The 21974-nt window shown below is 45.3% G+C and overlaps 1 protein-coding gene across 5 annotated transcripts in view; it reads left to right on the top strand.

The window, feature by feature from the left end:
• The window catches only part of KIFC3 (kinesin family member C3), a 632740-nt gene that overhangs the window by 514468 nt on the left and 96298 nt on the right, over nt 1-21974 (top strand). For all 5 annotated transcript variants that reach the window (XM_069654325.1, XM_069654315.1, XM_069654306.1 and 2 more), the window contains one exon: nt 4550-4749. In XM_069654325.1, the coding sequence (XP_069510426.1) occupies nt 4550-4749 (200 nt within the window). The remainder of the gene's footprint in view (nt 1-4549; nt 4750-21974) is intronic.

Genomic DNA, 21974 nt, shown 5'->3' with positions numbered 1-21974 from the left:
GGCGGCCAGGAGGAGAACGCTCTTTACATCACCCCAATCTCAGCGGGCATCTTGGAATCCTGTTTAATATTTAAATAGTTCCTTATGCCATCCTGTAAACCCATATCACGAAATATTTGATGTAAAGCCCTGTCTTAATGAGGACCAAAAGGTCAAAACACATGTCGACATAATAAAAAATAAAACTCGAAATAAAAATGTAAAACCAGAAACCTTAATTAAGTAAAGTTAATTACCATTTTAGAGTGATGGTGCTCACCAGGGAGGACAAATTATTGTTTGCGTTGACATTAATAAGGGATGGGGATACCTTAGATCACCCTGTGATGCGACACATTGAATGGTGAACGCAGGGTGATATTAGGAACCCCATTACTAAACTAGATACATTGTTCTACATCTGTAACAGCATTTCTTCTTTTCGCACACATTCTTGGCAGATGTTTAAATAAAATTAGCTGTCCACTTCGTCCCCTTTGCCGGTCTTAATAGATGTGGCGTGTTGCTGAGGCCTGCCTAGGCGGAGTTCACCTGTATGGCATGTGCACACTGCCATCCACCGTTGGGTGTGAGCACAGCCATCCTCTGTTTTGTGTGTGCACTGCCATCCCTGGTTGTGCGGCCGTTTTGGGAGTAGGGGGGGGGGGGTCTGTGTGTGTGTGTACAGACCCTGCTGTGTTTGTGTGTTGCCATTTTCTTTTTCTCACTGTGCATAGAGGCAGAGCTGTGGATCTCCTATGAGAAGTTACGCTGGTCCTATATATAAAACTGTGCATGCCCACCGTGCATTGCTAAGTGTCTCTGAACCAGAGGTGAACTTCCAGGAATGGCTGCTGGTAGTGCTGCGGCATGTTTATCTTGTGAACTGAACTGAGAGAATTGCCATTGCAAGGAACTCCAGCTGACTTGAGCCATGAAAAAACAATTAAGCTCATCCTGTGGTCTGGAGTACACTGACCAGCAGCAAATGGCTCCCCAAAACCAAATAAGTAGAAAACAAATTGACCTAAGCAAGCAAGCTGGCTATGTGTATATATGGTGCCCATTGTGCAAAGCATAGTAGGGCCGACTTTGTACCAAACATTTGAAATCAGCATGACCATTATCCCCAGGAGGATACCTCAGGGGCAACGTGCTCGCCTTAGAAACGAGACAACACGAAGCAACACAGGTTCGACCCCTTGTCCGCGCTTAGAAACATCTGGGTATTAAGAACGTTATAAATACGCAACTAAGAGACATATTCCTGTAACAGCGCCTCGATGCTCCCGGGCTGTGTGAGCGTTTTAAAAATGCAAATAAATAAAAACTATCTAATTAGGCCGTTCTCCAAGAGTACGGTTCAGATGCTATGCTGGTCAATAGTTTATTTTAACAAGTATACGGTTTACATTTTAATTCACATTTAGCAAATATGCTACTAGAACTACTGATGGGGTAGGCAGGCAAAAACATTTGGAGAGTCTCCAAATTCGTTTTTAAAGCACATCAAAGTTATGCTTTCCACAAATATCGGGTGCGCAAAATCGCCTGGTTATTAACTATTTTCGAAAATTGTAATTTCCATGCAAAAAACGCCTACAATTCAGCATGGCTACAGCATGACTATTCACACATCGGAACAGAAGAGTTGTGAATATTTTCTTGCAGTGGCGAAAGACACCTTCTGTTAAAAAATGAAAAATAAAGCTACAAGTGAAAATAGAATAGAAATTGTATTCAACTGAGATGAGCACAGAGGAATCGATAACATCATGGAAATATTTGTATAAACTCTGGCCATCTCTCCTTTCTGCACTTTGCTTTCTTTTGGCCTGGTTTCCCTCAATCTTCTTCCCAACCAAGCCGGTCTTTTTCTAAAGAGGAGCAGTGTGTAGCCATTCAGCTGTTGTGCAAAGCTTCCTGTGATGCCACTTTGAGGTGTGGTCAAATGACATCACTTCCTATGATGTCATCAGAGGTCAAGGGTCGTGATGTCCCTAATATTAGCAGAGCAGTCATGCTTTACTTTAGGTGGGAGAAGGGTTAGCAGGGAGGTACAATGAATCTCTTTAGACATCACAAAATAATACCACGCTGTTGTACTGAATAAATTGGCACTTTATTTTTAAGGTCACACATTAAATATTTATATTTGGAAAACTCTCGGGTTACACAGAACGCGTAGCAGAGCATAATAGTGTTAAAAATAAAACAGGTAATAAGTTACGGCCCAACTCACCCTTTCCCCTATAATGTGCACCCCACACATAGTGGTAGACACTTTACACACAGACTCTCCAAAGGTAACTTAAGAAAAGAACCCTTGGCCAAGTTGCATATAATAATAATTTGTCCAGATCCAAGGGAAGAAAACAGAATTTAGCACAGGTTTCCTACTACAGTCTAAATAGTCATGTTCATAATACATGTTCACTACACATGTGTACCATTTCGATGTAGTGAACAGGGCACCACAATGTCCAGCACAGCCAGGAGGGCTACCAAAGTCCAGGATATATTATAGCGAGACAGTCTCTATGCCCACAAGGACATATTAGACACCAAGGAGGGAAACTGTAGCACCACAGTGATCTATATCCTATGCAGTTGTGTAATACAGATTCAAAAGTACTAAATAAATCGGGGAAATACGTCTAAATATTCAGAACTTGATGACTAACTGGAGAGACTCTAGGGAGGTCTTACAAAATTGCCTCTGTCCAGGTAAATACCTTCCAGTGCCACTGTAGGAGTTCAAAGATTAACAAAGGGCCTCATAGGAACTAATTTGAAAGTCTGTAGTCTGACCTATGGTTTTGGTGAAAAGCCAGGTAAGTCCCTGTTCCTACTACCCAGAAGAAAGCAGTCGGCCCCAGGTGACATCAGTGGAGATCCATCATCCTCCAGAGCGGAGAAGAACAGGAATCTGCCCCCACTGTCAACCAAAGGGGAAATGCGGTAGAAGATGACCTGCAGAAACCAATGGCCACCGTGACCTCTGAGCGAGAGTATCTTCAATAATCCAGGGTCAGAGGTAAATACTTGGCGTTTCCTGAAAACACAGTTCCTTAAGAGCAGAACTGGTAAGTAAAGGCTTCTTGCAAAATGAAGGATTTGGTGACCCAGAGACTTGCACATTGAACCAACTATCCCCCTGATGGCCCAAAAGGAGAACAGTTGTTCTTCATAGGGTTGGGGCCCATCATCCAGAACGAAATCGGAAATGCAGGTGGTTCTAGGAGGAAAGAGGAACCCACACAAGGCAGACACCTGAGGCTCAGCAGGCGAGCGTGGAGGGAACACCAGCAAAAACAGTGGTAGCCACCACAGACTGCCCAAAGAAGCAGATTTGGTGGGGTGATGAGTACCCAAAACCTTTCCAGGTGGTGGCAGCTTCCAAAACCACTGCAGCCGTCCCTATCAGGAAAAAGCGGTAAAATGCAGTAGAACGGTGCAGCACACAGTCCAAGGATGGAAGGGACTGATCGAAGCAGATGACAACCAGCCAATCGGGTTGGCCTCAAAACCCGCAAACACCCAGGCCAACCCCCACAGGAAGAGTAGAGCACTAGAACCAGGCACTAGTCTAAACCAGTTCAAACCACTATGAAGGTTGCCATTTTGGGCTTATAAAGAGCCCACATGGGTAGAACTGCCATTGTAGGCCTGCCTCGTGGTTTTCTTGAACCAAGGAAGCCCCTGAAACAAAATGACTGAGCGTATTGCTTAAACACATTTGTACTCGTATGGCTGCCATTAAGGTACCTTGTGAAGCTAAAACTATTGCCTGCCACGAGCGTACCCACTGAAACCAATGTAGGGTGATAAAAGCATCATGGTGCAAAAATATGGTGCCTGAGAAGCACCCGTGGGACTGGGTGCCTTTATGGACAATGCATACCATTTATCTTAAGTAAGATAAAAAGGATGTAGTGGCAGGGCAACTTCAGCAGATGTCCCTCTGATTACCAAAATAAGTTTGAAACCCTAAAAATCAGAAGGAGTAAGCAAAAAGAGTCGGAGTTCCATACAATTAGACTGCTTCACCCCCAAAAATTGTCCACAAGGGTAAACCCACTTGGTTACATGGAGATAAATGCATTAATTGTGTGTGCATAGAGCTGAGGTTGGCAACCTATGGCTCTCCAAATGTCTTTGCCTGCATGTCCCATCATTTCTAGTAGCATAGGCGATAGTCTGGGATCATGGGAGTTGTAGGCCACAGGTTGCCTATCCCTGATGGAGGCAACTTCATTTACAGTCTCCTGCTTTGTCAAAGAAAGTAGAAGAACAGTGTTAATCCTCTGACATGATCCCACTAATGTATTAAAACCTTCTTTCAACAGCTCTGCCTTTTTTCCTACTAGATTATGGGAATTAACCTTTCCTATGTCATAAGATGCATAACTAGTGGCACACAGGTTTCATGCAGAAGAATCTGCTCAAGTATCCTGGATGTATTTGGATAAGACTTGAATTGAGGTTTCCCCTTGCATTTGAATGGCTTCTATGTTGTGATCTGCTGCTTTATGTGACCGTTGCCCTTTTATTCTACTTCCTCTTATAGGTGGAAGGTTCTTTGGTGTTGCAAAGCGCTCCAGCGTCCCCGGGGGACGCCAATTCCCCATGATTCAAAAGATGGTGGAATCTATGAGCCAGATACAGGAGGAAAAGCTGCAGCTCCAGGACGAGATGCAGGGATTGCAGGAAAAGATGCAAATCCGAGAGAATGAGCACCGCGGCGTCTGTCTGGAACTCCAGGCACAGGTAAAGCAAAATACTTCCATGAATTATGAATACATGTACGACGTAGTTGACAGAAAAACAAGGGAAACAGTGGACTACTGAAGCGCGGACCATTTTGAGCAACTTTAACATTAGCACAGCTCAGAGGGCTTGTTTACAGTCTTTAGTTATAGGTTCATAGATGCAGTCGTAGATTTGAATCCAGGAAGGCCTGAACCAGCCGCGTGTTTTTGTGAACCACTTTTTCACGTTTTTCAATCCTAATAATGTTGTTAAAATTCAATCTAAGTACTAATATTGGATACAGATAATGTGACTAAACAAATGAGACAAAAAATTACATTATATAATATGATAGGTTATTTATTACGCGCTTAATACCCAGAGGTTTTTAAGCGCGGACCCGGGGATCAAGCCTGTGTTGCTTCGTATCATCTTGCTTCCAAGGCAATCACTTTGCCCCTGAGCTATCCTCCTGATGCCCCTTTAACATGGCACCCGCTTGAGCAACAGTGACTTCAACTTAGTGTTTTCAATAAATGTTAATCAGTCTCTAAAATAGGTTTTGGTCCACTCTTCTTACAGAATTGCTTAAATTCAGTGACCTCTAAGGGCTTTGTTGCTATTCGGCAGCTTGATTTTGAACCTGTAACAATATTTTAGTGGGGCTTACATTCCCACTTTGGTAGGCTAGTCTAAAACGCACAATTGCTTTTTCTGCAGCCATTCACTTTGGAGATGTGCTTGTATGTTAGGTTAATTGTATGGTTGCATGATCCACTTTTGCTTCAGCTCACATGCGAATGACATATTCTCACCTGTGATCTTATGATTGACGACCATTAATTCTGCAGTCCATGTTTTTTTTTCTCTCATGCCCGAGCAAGCAAAGCTGCCCCAAACCATTGCATTCATACACACACGGTGTCCAGTGGTAGTCACCTGGGAAAGGTCACAAGGGGGAGACATCTCCCCAAGTTTGCACTCCCACGGAAATCGATCAGTATCCACAAATATTCTAGGACTGTAGTTGGAATAGAACATTTTAGCCAACCTAAATATTTGGGGGAAGGCTTTTAGGGGTGCAGGGAAAAAAGTTGCCTACCTGGTGACTTTTTCCAGGGTTAACCGGTCGAAGTGAGATCAAAAGGTTCTACCATTGTCTCATCTGACCCGAGATCATCGCTGTCCCAGAAAGTGTATGGATCATCTACATATATGTTCATTTTAGAGAGTAATGGTTTCAACTGTCTGCTGCCTTAAACCCAGCACACTCACCACTTGCTGGCTGCACTACCACTGTATGTTGCTGTTATTATTTATCTGTTTCTCTTTTGCTCCACACTTTCCACTTCTCCCCCCTTCCATGCACTTTTCCCCTCCCCCATGCACTTGCATGTTCTCAATGTAACTGGGCCTAGTAAGATTGTTGTTTTGTTCTCTCCAGTTCGATTGTTGTTTTGTTCTCCCCCGTTCTCCTCCCCTACCCTCCCTTGTCACGTCGCACGCTGAAACATTTATGTACGAGCGCGATAGAATTAAAATATCAATATCCAAGACGAGAATGGCCTGTAGAAGTTTGGATCTTACTCTGGAGTACATTGTGATGATTTGCCTGTTTGTTTCTGGAGACATGTTGGTAGTTTGACTGCTCCTGAAATTGGTCTTGATTTTTCTCCCAATATACACTGACGGTGAATTGGTGGAGCCCCAACTTCTTAGACATGATTTAGTTGCCTTTTCTAGACTGTACATAGATGACCCCGTTTTTGCAGGCCTTGCTTTCTTTTAATCATTGCATGACGAGTTTCCATGCACCTGTATTATCAAAAACAGTAACACTTTGCTGATCTTTTATATAGGGTAGTGCCACCCCAACTCACTCCGGAAAAAATCGACATAATTATTTAAACACATTCTAGTTACCCACTTTAACAGAGTTGATGCAAAACAGGATTGAACTTCCTTCTGCACATTGCCACACTCGTTGCTTGACTAATTTATAAATCCTCATCTTTCAAAAGGCAGGGAATTACTGGATATTTAGGGAAATACTGTTTTTTTTTTTTAATTCAGGCGGGCTACCATGGTGAAACTATGGCTTTTCCATGATTATCGTTCGGGTTCACAAACATTTCCACACCGCTGCTGAAGTGCGTACAATGGTGTTGCCCAATTCGTAACACCTGAAACCTGGAGCTGCACAAAGCCATGCATGACATCTGTCTATTGTGCAAGCTCCTCTCAATTATGAATGCACTTGTGTGAAACTCTGCCATTGCAAGTGCTTCTGAAATACCAGGGATCGTGTCGCCAAAAGTAAACTGCTGTCTTGCTCTGCAATACGATTTATACAACTTCAGTTACATTGAAACTGTTCATTTCAACCAGGTGTGCTTTGTGGGCTGCAAGATTGGTTAAACTAAAGCATAAGTATGTCATTTATGCACAGATAACAGGAGAACAAGGAAGCCTTCAAATGCATTGTTCTGAGACTTCCAAGTAGGACTGTCCTGAGTTGGGATGAGTGACTTACAGTGGAGGCTGTGAGTCAAAGGAGCAATGTTTTTCGCACCCTCTCATATCATAACAAAACCTATTGAAAAGTGCACTCCCTAGACCTAGCTTCCACCTTCCAAACAAAAGTAATGTATACCAGAATTTTGAAACTATCCAAACTATACATTTCAAAATTAGGTTGATCACTTGTTATATGCAAGACTAAAACAGAGTAGTGTCTGGGTGGGGCCCTCTTGTAGAGATTGAAAGTAAAAATGAAGAAAATAAATCTCTGCCAGACAGTGAAAAAGAATCCGGATTCAATACTGAACTCTGTGGGTGCACACACCTCCAGCTGGGAAAGCATACCTGTCAATTTTACTGTGTAAAATCAGGCTAATGGTCCCAAGAAAATAAAGTAGAGTAGCAGTAAGCAGTATAATATTGGCACACAAAAAGCAGTGCAGGTGGCAAACTAACCAGTTTGCTCCCTGCACTGCTCTGTTGGTGTGTTCAGACTTGTGACATCCCTATGGCTTAATCGGATACAAAGACGGGCTCTGCAAATGCGTTTCCTGATCTTAAAGGATAGTTCCGGGACTTTTTTTTTATTGTCCCTACGGGTCGGCCATGTGTTTGTAAGCATAAATCGGTAGATCGTAGGAAACTTTCCTATGGACCTTACCCGACTTTTCGCCCATTATCGCACTCGAAATCAGCCTCCATTTTGTGATAATCCTATCATTCCGCCGCATCGACCTGGCTCACCTGCCTTTGCGGCACTAAATCAAATCCCCCGCCCCTGAGCCTGACATCAGCAGACGCGTACTGCCCATTTCAAGCACGTCTCGTGTCAACAATCGCTGCGCCTCAGCTATTGACGTGTTGCCATGGAAATGGCAGGACGCCTCTTTCCCCAATAAGTATAAACAGACCGTTTCACAACACACAGCAGCAGATTTTCGATTCCATTCCTCTCTCTGTGTTACTTTGAGTATTCTGTGACTCGTTTCAGTGCTCTGGTCAGCTACCTTCGCCGCTTGTAGCCCGTGTGAACACCTGTACCATCTCTGTAAATTATTTTACTATCTTTACCGCACAATAATGCCGTATATGTACGAGCCCGAGTACACCGAGGAAGAACTACTGGAAAGTCAAGCACGCGAAAACGATGGGGATTCGGACGGCAGTTGGGAGGACCAGTCAACGGATGAAGAGCCTGGACCATGTCGCATGGACGGCGTCTCCACCTGGTGCACGTGCAATCGGTGCGAGCTAATGCCAACTGAGGAGGAGAACTGCTGCTGCCGTGAAAATTCCGGGTGCTTGGCCTACATTTCGGAAAGCGAGCAAAGTCTGCAGGAAGGCGAGCAAAGTCCGCAATGCATCACCGAGCTGCCAGAGTTCAGGGAAGCCTGCCTCTCACGGACCGTGTTGAGGATGATGATGGTGCTTATGCACGAACTTCGCGGCACTGTTCGTCCGCGTAATCCGAGTAACGAGTAAGTATACTCTGTTTGTGATGTCAGTGATGCCACCACTATTTCATGGTCGTCTCCCACATATAAAATTACATTTACATATCATTCGAACGCATGTAAATTTGTTCCATATAGTGCATTTTCTAGATATAATTTTTTTCTAAGAAAAATGACATGTTACCTGAATCGACATTGATAAGAAAGTTTGGTCAGTTTAATACAGTTTGCATCTTTTTTTTTCACAGGTGGTACAGGCTGGTGGCCTATCGTTGCTTCACTTGGTGGCTTCACGGGAGGCTCGGACACCGCGTTCGGAGAGTAATACCTGCCTGTGCGGTACTTGCCATTAGACAACATTTCCCCAGTGACAGTGGACAATACCGCGGATTTTCCCTCGATGTGCTGCAACCTCAACTTTACAATGTGTAATGTTTATTATTTATGTTTAATTAAAATCTAAAATAAAGCCCAACATATATTTTAACAATGGTTGTTTTGATTTTTTAAATGAATCTAGTGTATATTCTCCTGGGAGGGTGAGGTATTTATAAACTCACCCCCCTGCATTCCATGTAGTAGATAGATCCTGCAGCCATCCTCTTACATTCAGTTAGATGGCCTCTCCTTGGTGAGGCCCTGCGGCAAACTGGTCTTGTCTGCACGACCACCGCCCCGATCCACCCCCCGCCCTATCAAAGGCAGTTCGCACCGGGGTACTTGTGCTGGCAAGTGGAGCTGTCAGGGAGCGATAAAGGCCAAGAGGTGCCAAAGACCATGTACACTTCAAAGTGGTCTATAGAGCATGGGTTGTTGTTCCCATGTCTACCTACAGACCCCGTGTCTCCTGCCAAGCATCCCCCCTCACGCTGGACGGCCCCCTGCAATCCACATAAGTGTGTCTCCATTCACGAGTCTTCCTGTGTCTTGTCTGCACGACCACCGCCCCGATCCACCCCCCGCCCTATCAAAGGCAGTTCGCACCGGGGTACTTGTGCTGGCAAGTGGAGCTGTCAGGGAGCGATAAAGGCCAAGAGGTGCCAAAGACCATGTACACTTCAAAGTGGTATATAGAGCATGGGTTGTTGTTCCCATGTCTACCTACAGACCCCGTGTCTCCTGCCAAGCATCCCCCCTCACGCTGGACGGCCCCCTGCAATCCACATAAGTGTGTCTCCATTCACGAGTCTTCCTGTGTCTTGTCTGCACGACCACCGCCCCAATCCACCCCCCGCCCTATCAAAGGCAGTTCGCACCGGGGTACTTGTGCTGGCAAGTGGAGCTGTCAGGGAGCGATAAAGGCCAAGAGGTGCCAAAGACCATGTACACTTCAAAGTGGTCTATAGAGCATGGGTTGTTGTTCCCATGTCTACCTACAGACCCCGTGTCTCCTGCCAAGCATCCCCCCTCACGCTGGACGGCCCCCTGCAGACCGCATAATGCCACGACATATACACGTCATTCATTCACAAACACACCCCTGTTTCGAATTCTTTATAACCCACTTCATATTTCTAATGAGAACTTCTTTGCGCTTTGCTAGTCAACCCGTGAAGGTGCTGGTTATCTGCTCTTCGTCTCTGTGAACTTCCGTGACCACTTTGAGCAAACTCGTCAGTTTGCAACCTGTGAACTGCTCCCTGTTCTACGACAAGAAACTACTCTGATCCCTGCATCTAACTGTTTGTTCGTCAAGGTAAGTCCATGTACCATAATCATTTTGCGTCCAATTTTTTAATTTATATCTATTTGCTAGTAGTCATCAAATTGCATCCATGTTTTCTTTTCGTTCACGACAGTACATGCAAGGAACTAGTCACATGTTCTGAGTTTAGTCAAATTACTTTTTCTATTTTTTGAAAGTTATTGAAATACTTATCCGCATGTGAATAACGTGTATAGTTCCAAGAACCAAAACGGACCTTGCATTGAACCTTTTATGTGTCATTTAATGTTTTAACACATTGGTATTCATAGAGAATTGTTGATCTTTACTTTTCAGAACTTTCCATAATGCCTGCCTGTTCCATTGGCGGTTGCCCTTCGAAGACCCATAACAAATCTGAAGGTACTATAATGCATGTTTTCCCTAAGACAATAGATCAGATAAGAGAATGGGTCCGATATTGCGGATATCCAGCCTCTGAGATAGAAAGTAGAGTCCTAGAAGTCTTTGCGGACAAGAGGGGTGATCGATACCGCATCTGCAGCAGGCACTTTAGCCCAGACATGTACTCCACATCATTGCTAATAAGGACGAAAACACCGCGAGCGAGACGAAAATTGCTCTCAACCGCTATTCCCACTCTATTCGTCCACATCCCTCCACTGGTGAGTCAAGTTTACGTATTTATCTCTCGGCATTGCGGTAGTGTGTAGCATTAGCTAACAATAATTTCCCCATTTATGTATCCACTCAATATGAAGGCTGAAGATTCTCCATCCGTGTCGTTATTGCAGTCATCAGCCACTTCAAGCGCCTATCGGGTAATCTTACTTAGCTATTCTGACACTGACTTGTTTTAGGCATGTAAATCAATAGTTTTAATTGATCGTGTAATTATTTTACCTAATGGTACACCACAGTACTCGTCCTCTAGTCTTTGTTTTCAGTTATAATTATTGTTATCCAAAATAATGCAAGTACTGTCTTTCAGGGAGATGCTGAGGAGTCCAACGCATTGACGACAACCGTAGATGTCACTCAGATGCTCGAGGTACGTTTCCGGACAGTTCCATCGATGGAGATCATCAGATCTTGCATTCTTGTAGCGTGATTGTTACACACAATGTTTCTTTCGTTTTTAGCCATTGGTATGTCCTTCTGTCGTCGCCCTCCTATGTGTCTTCTTTTTTCAATATTGTGTTCATTACTAATGAAAGTCCTATGTTTCAGGGAGTCGATGGAGCATTAGTCCAAGAGGAAGGGGGAGCATGCAGTTACGGGTCGGCGCAACAGCTTGCAGAAGTGTGCACCGCAGTTACAGCGTCCCTTGATGTTCTTATGCATTTCGAGGTATGGATACTGATAGATCAATCATGCGAGATCAAATGACGTGATTACATCCGCTATACTTCCTTCTTTATTAACGCAAGTACTATGTTTCAGGGAGCTGACGGAGCTTCTTCAACAAGAACATCACCCCTAGTAGTTGATGCAGATCTCTGGGTGGTGACACTTCCAACGATGGAGCAAATCGAATCATATTTAGATATCCATTATTTATTTTAGACAACTGATCATTTGTGCAGGTCTATTTAGATGAGCCGTTGACGCCTGCAGAAAGTTTATGTTCTTTTAAACAAAATACAAAACCATACTAATGCAATTACTGTGTTTCAGGGAGTTGCTGAAGCCTCATCTTCAATAATATCATCAATGGAAGTCTATGCGGAGCCCGAGGTATGGATCTTGACAGTTCAATCTAACTAGATCAACAATGCGTGAACTATTGTCGTTTGAATGTTCTACACAATGCGTTCATTCGTGTTTTGCTATTGAGATGTACGTATGGGTATTGGTCCCCAAGTACATTTTGTGTTTTCAATATTATTATACATACTAATGAAAGTTCTATGTTTCAGCGAGTCGATGGAGCCTCAGTGAGTGATGGATGTGCTTATCATGAAAGTATAGTCGTTGCAGCGCGAGAGGAAGTGGAGACATGCACACACGAGTCGGAGCAACAGCGTCCAGATGTTGAAGTTCGAGGAAAGAAAGTTTCAAAGAAAAGAAAGCAAAAGAAGGTTAGTGTCCTGTTCACTATATTATGTTGTCTTTCACTGTCAATAGTTCAATACTGTAAGTTGTGTTTAAACTGAACATCCCTTTTCTAATCTGTCCTCTAGTTGCGAGTGGGTGTAAGAACTAGATCTACACAGACAGTGAAGCGAACGAGAGATGTTGCTTGTCAAACCTTTTGGCAGGGACTTGAGACTGGAGATGCATCGTGCCAATGGGAAGAATATGAAGTGATTGACAACGGAGCTATACCACCACCAGCCATTGATAGTGAATGTCCTCCTGGTAGTTTGGATGCAGTCGTAGATCAATTCACAGAATCCACACCCGCAAAAAATAAGAGCACGCGAAAGTTGAAGACATTGTTTTTTTCTCCCATCTCCGGACAAGGAACAGATGTTGCAATGGAAGAGAATGAAGTGGACGACAATGAAACACCATCAATATCACTCAGCATAGCGGAAGACGATATCAGAGATTGTACCTTTCATGCGAGTGACATGTCCTCAACGTTACAGGCCGAACCAGCTGGGATGCAGAGTGACAGTATAAGGAAAGAGGCCAAATTCATTGTATTCGATAGCTGTTTGATGGATATTATTATGATGATGAAATGTGGGCATTGGGTTGGTGGGGAAGTATGTGGGGAGCCATTGATTAATGTGACTCGTGCAATTCGAGGCACTAACCTTAAAATACATGCCACCTGTACACAATATCATCCGTTCGCATGGTCTGCACAACCCATGCTGGGGCAACTGCCAGCAGGCAATCTACTTTGTGCAGCGGCCGCACTTTTTAGTGGTTCAAGTTTTAAAAAGTTACAGTATTTCTTTCAGTTTGTGGGAATCCATTTCATTGCGAAAAGTCAGTTCTACAAATACCAAACCGATTATCTATTTCCAGCCATCAGCGAAGCTTGGAGAATGGAAAAAATGTCAATGGAAAGTACATTCGCGGGCAAACGCTTCAGGCTAGCCGGTGATGGACAATGCGACAGTCCAGGATTTTCAGCCAAGTACTGCACCTACCACTTTCAGGACATGGAAAGTAAGAAAATTGTGAGTTCGTTGGTCGTGCAGGTGTCACAAAGTACATCCTCAGTGGCCATGGAGAAAGTTGGCTTTGTAGCATCATTGCAAGAACTACAATCGCGGGGAATGGTGATCGACCTGATAGCCACGGACAGACACGTTTCAATTGCCAAGACAATGAGAGAACAGTACAAAAATATAAATCACCAATTTGACGTTTGGCATCTTGCAAAATCAATCAATAAAAAATTGTCGGCTGCAGGAAAAAAAAAAGATATGCAAGGTATTTCACAGTGGTCCAAGTCAATCAGCAACCATCTTTGGTGGAGCTCAAAAACATGTGAAGGGTCGTTGGAAATTCTACTGGAAAAATGGCGGTCAGTAATGTTGCACTGTAGCAACGTACATCGATGGTCGACAAATGAGCATTTCCACAAATGTGAACATGGCCATTTGTCCACAGAGGAGGCACGGAAGAAGAAGTGGTTGATTCCTTCATCACCCACTCACAAGGCCATTGAAAAGATTGTATTTGATAAAACTATAACAAGAGATTTGAGGGGACTCACGGAATTCTGCCACACAGGAGATTTGGAGGTGTTCCACAATATGTGCCTAAAGTACAGGCCCAAAAGATTGCATTTTGGCATGGAAGGCATGATAAATCGGACTCTTCTAGCGGTCTTGGCACATAACCATAATGTTGGCCGTCAACAAAGTAGGACGACCGGAACTTTAGGGACGCTTTGTTACAATAAGGCCTTCACTAAAAGAAGTAAACAATGGGTGATCAAACCAGTGTTTGAGGATATGCAATATGAGTTTATTGAGAGACTTATCGTAGATGTCCTCGATAGGCACATACATGGAGTGGTGAACGAACCTATGCAGGGGACAACTGCATTGCCACCCAACATTGCCTCTGTTCCATGTCCACCTAAAGCAGAGCTCATTGAGAAATACACATCACCGTTTAAATGATTGTAATTCGATTGTCTGTTCTCTCGAGTCTCCTCATGTTGCAGGCCCATTGCAATTAAACCAAACAGTAATATAAATCATTTTTACAAAAATTATAGAATGTTTCCGTATTACAAACACATGGCCGACCCATAGGGACAATAAAAAAAAAGGCACGCAGACAAGATGCCCTTACACTAACTGGAGCTAACTAGAAATGTGTGCTCGCTCAAAGTGAAGGTCAGCTGCTTTGATGTTTTGCTCGGGTGGCGGAACGGCCCACGACCCAATATAAGGTTCTATTGTGATTTGACCTTGACAGGCCGGGACCATCCTGAAAGACTAAGAAAAGATAATGAATAAAATTTCAGAAACGAAACGATGAGCCACGTTCATTAGAAGAAGTAACGTCGGCAAAGAAGGAGTGGTGTTTCGGGTCTGCCCTACACAGAGACACAATGGAAAATGCAAATATAATGTAAGTAACTTTTGATGAGTTTATACCGCAATTTCATTACTATACAGTGGCTTTAAAGACGGGTTCAGTTGTACTTGTTCGTTCTATGTGGCATAGTGTTTTCTACCGCGCACTATCTGGAGGAGAAACATCTGCTTTTACTGAAGCACCTCAAAACCTTCCTCTTTGCTTCTGCTTTCTCTCTCCCTCTCCCCTGCTACAACTGGTCCACTGTCTGCGACCTCGGTCCTGGGCCCTTCCACTCTCCACCTGCACTGCCTCCCTGTCAACCCCTGCACTGGGGGACTGTCTCAGTATCCTACAGCCCCCCCTTCCCAGCACTTGTTCTGCACTTACCTTGCACTTGCCACCAGCTGGCCCTATTTATTTATTATTTTATGCTACTTACCTTGTACTCCACTCCCCCCCCCCCCCCCCCCCCTCCATGCCTCGCCACGCCTTTAAACACTTGTGTACACCCAGTAGCGCTGTCCTCGCTATGAAATGAATAATTTTAATAAGGATCTGATGGTGAGACTAATTTCATTTTTTATGTTTTTAGGTACATCATTCACTACTGTCTGTGTCACGAGTACCAGACACCGGCGGACGGCTTCTACAGCCGCCAGTTGCTTCTCCGCGTGAACAACGTTACCACCCTGACCATTTTATGGGACGATCGCCAAGTACAAGTATGCCCTTACGCGGTACTAACGGTTAGATGCAACATACCTACCGTTGTGGTGGCCTAGTGCCTCGTTGTTGGAACAGCCATGCGATTATCAGTGCGACAGAAGAGCTTATTTTTATCGTAAACCAACACCCTGTGTACTGCACACGAACATCGCTTCCCTCAAGACGAACTAATTTGGATCGAGAGCAAAGAAAAATGCAAATCGCTGAATATTCTCTAAACATTTGATGTCCAATAAACGTACTTTGCCAAATGTACAATCTTGCCGTTTGCTTTTAAACCACGGTTTCACATTCCGAATTGTGGTGCTGTATTGTGAGATGCTCTAAGACCCTGTGTACAGCAAAGGACCATCGCGTTCCTCAATACGAACTTTTTGGAACATGAGCAAATAAAAATGCAAATCGCTGAATATTCTCTAAACATTTGATGTCAAATAAATGTACTTTACCACATTTACAATCTTGCGGTTTGATTTCAAAGTACAGTTTCATATTCCGAATTGTGGTGCGCTGTATTGTGAGCTGATCTGTGTTGATTTCCGGGGTCTGTGTGGAGTCGCGTAGAAGACGCCTGGGCGCGTTTGCCTACGCAGCTCAGTCACGTCACGGATAGAGGCGGGGAATATGAATGTTTTGATAAAGTCTGTTTCAGGGGCGGGGGATTTGATTTAGTGCCGCAAAGGCAGGTGAGCCAGGTCGATGCGGCGGAATGATAGGATTATCACAAAATGGAGGCTGATTTCGAGTGCGATAATGGGCGAAAAGTCGGGTAAGGTCCATAGGAAAGTTTCCTACGATCTACCGATTTATGCTTACAAACACATGGCCGACCCGTAGGGACAATAAAAAAAAAGTCCCGGAACTATCCTTTAAGAGGCACTTCTATGTGAAAATAGGTCTATTATTTTAAAGAAGTTTTGATAACACACACATTTATTTCAAAATTATAAATCTATATTTTAACATATCAAGTCAAGAATGTTGGCCACTTTTTTAATTCCTCAAATGTCCTGATCCCCCCACCTTCTGAAGTCACATTCTGCAGCATTGGAACTTTCATGGATTCAGATGCTCATGAATATTCCCCGTAGTCAGCATGGGAATCCTCGGTCATAATAATGGTAATAATAAAGCCGTTTTGCTTTAACCAAAAAAACTGCTTGATACTTGTTTAGATTATTGCTGTCACTTTGTGTCATACTGCCCCAGCCAATGACAGTGGCCCTCCATAGCTCCACCCCTGGTGGCCATCTTCCGATTTCTACTGCACATTTAAGTATTGGGAGTCCTTGGTTCGTTTCTCTCAATTTTGACTTTTTCTTCTATTTTTGAGAACACTTTCGAACTTTTTCTTCATCATTGGTCACGGCATTGATTGCCGGTAGCGGGGATACATTGCCGGTGAAGATCTCAACATCCAACGATCTTCTGAAAATCTGCAGAGAGGCCCTCTTCTCAATTTTCAGGCCCTCCCAACGCAGGCATGGCGGATGCCAGTAAGCAGAGACTTTTCAGGCTCTGCGCCAAGTGTCGCCTCAAGAATATTTTTGTGGACTATCGACATGAGAAATTCATTTGCCTGCTCCCGCACACAGTGGATGACTGCTTAATTTGCCAAGCCTTCTCCATGAAGACTCGCCATAGAAGGTTGGTGGCTTGACTGGAAGAGGGTGCCAGTGCCTCTGACTCAGACTCTGTCCGGAGTCATGCCTCTGCTAGGGTTGGCAGACCCATAGATCAGACTACCTCTACAAAGAGGTTGAGATCGCATGAAGACACTTCCCGGGAGGAAAAAACCTAAAAGGGTAAACTAGTCGCAGGTTTCGACTGCCTCCTTGTCGACATCAGCAGTGGCCCGATCTCTAGTCCAGTCTACGAATGTGCTGTCTACGATCTCGACTATGGTAGCTGCAAAACACTTGTCCCACTCTTTGGAAATACGGGTTCCATCAACGACCATCGATGAGCCACAGGCAAACATCGTTCTTGACTCTAATTACTTTGTCCACATCGTCAACGAACATCTACCATCTCGTCGGTGACCACTTCTTCCACAACTTCGACAACACCGAGGATTGTTCTGCCTCAGGGGACCGCATCTGCAGCATTGTCGAAGGCATAGATTCCAGACACCAGAGCTTGCTTCATTTCCTAGAAGCAAGAGTGTGCACAAGGAAATACCCCACCTCTTTCCTACTGCTGCCAACTAAAGCCAAATAATTCTTCACACTGGTGCCAACGAAACCTCCTGCCCAGTTGATGAAGGAAAGTGTGTTCTCGAGAGATGAGCATCTGTTGGCTTTATTCTCGGTTCTTAAGGAAATGGATAAAGAACTAGGCCCAATTATGCCAGCACCCTGGCCACCTTTAGCTGTCGCCCACCCCCATGCCACCAGTGACTACTCCTACAGTTCCTGTAGAAACACTAGCAGCACCCAGAGACCTGTGTCTGGACATTCTGTCTACTCTTCAAACTTTGGTCACTGAATTGCAGCAGCACCTGCCTCCTCCAGCCCCGCAAGGTGCACAAGCTGGCCCAAGTAGACAACGTCCTCCTGGGCCTTCACTGGAGGCAGTGGCTCCACCACCACGACCAACTCCTCAGTTGTTTGCTACCACCACAGCTACACTCTTAGATACTGACCCGGATACGGACGCATCTCCGGACACATACTACTGCTTACGAGTATGACGACCTGGTACCGGCTGATAGGAGCCACCAGACAGGCCTTACAGAGATTCACCTCTGGACAAAATTGGCTCTGTCATGCTCTGGCTGCGTTAGCTGTGAAGCTTTTTTGACCTGACTCGAGAGGAACAACGAAAGGTGGGATTCCTTTTGCAGAAGCGGTAAGCCTTCGGAAAATCACTAATTTACATCCCAATACTTGACGACATCTGGGAGGATGGGCTGTGGATTATGAAGAATCCTTCCTCGGCACCTCCAAAGAAAGTCTGGAAAAAAAATATAAAGTTACAGATTCTACTCTAAAATGTCTCTGCACTCAGCGAGGCCCTGACTTTGTGGTCTACTGCCACAATCGGTTGGCCAACCTGTCCTCCCCTTGCATGGTGCCCCTGGACAATGATGGCAAGCAGCTGGATGCTTTTGGAAAGCAGGTAATTACCACAGCCACAACCACCAATTCCTTGGCCATTCTCTCCCGATACGACAGGGAGCTATGGTACAAGATGGGTCCTGTCTTGGACTTTCTGCCAGATAACAAACTGCATGAGGCTCTTGCTTTGCTGCACGAGGTGGGATTAGCCTCCGATCATGCCATCACTGTGGCTGTAGACATTGTGGAGACAGGCTTCAGGCAAATGGGTAACAGAGCAGTCTTACGGCGCTAGGGGTGGTTAAAAGCCACAAACCGTTGCCCTGAGGTACAGTCAAAGGTTATGGACCTGTCTATTGATTGGGTGGACCTCTTTGTGGGTTAGGTGGGATGAAAGGTGGACAAGACACTGTTAGCCATCAAGACGGAACACAGATACCTCTCAGCCCCTGGATACCCTGCAGCAGAGAAGTAATTTTCGGACCGGAAAGGGCAGTTTGTACAGTACCTCCAGAGACTATCGGCCTAGCTATAGTCAGCCATCCCACACCAGCTCACAGGAGGCACAGAGAGGAAGATCGCAGGCACATGGAGGGTTTGCAGAGGCGACGCAGTGCTTCCACCCACACGCAAAACCAGAAACGAGCCTGACCAGCATCTGGTATTGAGCCCCCACTTCAGCACCCCAGTGGGAGGCCGGCGATCACGGTTTGTTGAGCAATGGTGGAAAATTACTGAGAAATGGGTACTCTATTATCTAGCACATTCACACGCTAGAATTCCTAGACAAATGCACCTCCATTCCTCCACTACAAAGGCAAGAACTTCATCTGCCCCTCCTCCTACAAGTAGTTGCTTCAAAACAACGTTCCATCACACCTCCAGGGATCCGGAGTGTACTCCAGATACTTTCTGGTGAGAAGGTCTGGTGGGTGGAGACCCATCGTAGACCTCAGGGAACTTAAGTGTCTCAAATTGCAAAAGTTCTGTATGGTCACGCTTCAGTATGTGCTGGAACAGGGGGATTTCCTCTCGTCCCTGGACTTGGAGGATGCGTACTACATCCATCCATCGGAAGCACAGGTGTTTCCTTTGCTTCGTTGTGTAGGCGAAGCACTACCAATTCAAGACTCTGCTGTTCGGACTAAAGTCGGCACCAAGAGCATTCACCAAGTGCCTAGCATCAGTGGCTGCTGATCTGCACCGTGCAGGATTCTACATTTATCCTTACCTGGACGACTGGCTAAACCTGTGTGTAGTCTCTCCCACTAGCCCTGCAAAACACTGAGCAAACCATCCAATGCCTGACTTAAGTGGGATTCTCCATAAACTTTCCAAAGTCTTGCAAATTGCCATCTCAGAACTCCCTGTTCTTGTGCTCACAACTCAACAAGCTGCAGTGCCTAGCTACCCCTCTCGGAGCAGAGGGTCAAGGCCATGCTTCGCAAGATTCAGCAGCTGCCCGCCCTTCAACTTTCAACGGTTCGCTCAATTAAGTCATTGCTTGGGATGATGTCCTCATGCATCCCTCTAGTATGCATGAGTTCCTAGATACCAGGGGAAAATGGGTGTCTGGCTCTTGGAATGACAAGATCTCACTCAACCCAGCATTTTGCCAGACTCTGCATTGGTGGACTCAATGACAGCACCTCATACAAGGCGCCCCCTTTCGCCCACCGGCACATCAGATTGCAGTGACAACAGGCGCCTCGCTGGAGGGTTGAGGGCATACACCGGAAGGTGCCGCACAAGAAGACTCTGGCAGCCACAAGAGCTGCTACTACATATCAATGTATTGGAGCTCTGAGCTGTGTTCTGGGCTCTCAAGTGCTTCCAACTCCAGCTCCATGGCAAGGTGGTTTGCACAACCCCCACCAGAATGTTCTACATCAGGAAGCAGGGAGGGGCCCATTCTCCCGTTCTGTCCAAGAAGTCGCAGACTGTGCAACTAGACACTATCCCAGGGCATGTTCCTTATTCCCTTTCACCTAGCAGGGATCCAGAACACTATCACATCCCTCAGCAGAGAACTGCAATCCTCTCAAGAATAGGAACTCCATCAGGATCAAAATAGTCATCTTCTCTCAAGGTGGGGTCGCCTAGAGATCGACTTGTTTGCCACAGCTGCCAACTCCAAGTGCAACCATTTTGCCAGCAGGCACCCGCAAGGGAGGAGTCTGGTGGGCGCTATCTCTGTGCCCTGGGAGGGCTGATTCTTATTCGCATTCCCTCCAATTCCTCTTCTACGAGTAATCCATGCACTCGAACGGAGCCAAAGCAAGATGATCCTCATTGCGCCTGCGTGGCCCACAGCAGATTTGGTATTCTGACCTTCTAAATCTATCAGCACCTTTCATCAAACTGCCTCCTCATCCGGACCTGCTTTCCACAGAAGGAGGGCCTGTTCTGCCCCAGGACCCAGCATCCCTGAAGTTGATGGCTTGGCTCCTGCAGCCCTTGAATTTGGACACATCATATTGCCTTTAAACTGCAGGAACATTGTGGAAAAGGCCAGCGCTCCGTCCACTCTCTCCTGCTACAAGCACAAGTCAAAACATTTCACTACGTGGTGTCATTCGCAAGGGCTAGACCCTCTTCAATTCAAGGCTAATCAAATACCGCTATATATTTTATCATTGGCAAAGGCACGGCTGGCACACACATCCCTGAAGGTCCCTCTCTTCCCTATGGTCTCATAGGCTGGGTAAGGAGTTCCTCAAAGGTCTGTTCTGGACATTCCCTCCAAGCACCAGGTCCAGCGTGGGAGCTCAATATGGTACTCTCCAAGCTCCAGGGCCCACCTTTTGAAGCTCTACATCGAGCCCCTCTAAAGTTCCTCTCATGGAAGACTGTTTTTCTGGTGGCTATTACATCTGCCTGACGTGTTGGGGAGTTGCAAGCTCTCTCTTGAAAGCCACTGTATTTGACTTTCTATCAATTGTGGTTGATGCTGCCCACTCATCCCTCGTTTATGCCAAAGGTTCCATCTTTTTTCCTTCTGAACGAGCCTCTGCACCTACCTGTATTCTTTGACTTTGCCACCGACAGCGAGGGCATTGCATTCCCTGGACGTTGCCCATACGTAAATGTTTTATATCGCATGCATAAAAGATTTTTGTAAAACCTAACAAATGTTTGGAACGTTTGGACCTGTTGAACAAGGGAGGGCCCTGTCAAAGGCTTCCATTTCCAGGGGGCTATCTGACTGCATCTGCTACTGTCATCAGCTTCTACTGAGGTGTTCCGGTCTGGCTTTCCCCTGTTCAACATCAGCAGGGCTGCTACATGGAGGTCTAACCACACCTTCACGAAATTCTACTG

Source organism: Ambystoma mexicanum, chromosome 1p (genome assembly GCF_040938575.1).
Source record: "Ambystoma mexicanum isolate Mex_15411 chromosome 1p, UKY_AmexF1_1, whole genome shotgun sequence".
NCBI lineage: Eukaryota > Metazoa > Chordata > Amphibia > Caudata > Ambystomatidae > Ambystoma > Ambystoma mexicanum.
The sequence above is the reverse complement of the archived record's forward strand: the minus strand, read 5'-3'. Positions and strand labels throughout refer to the sequence as shown.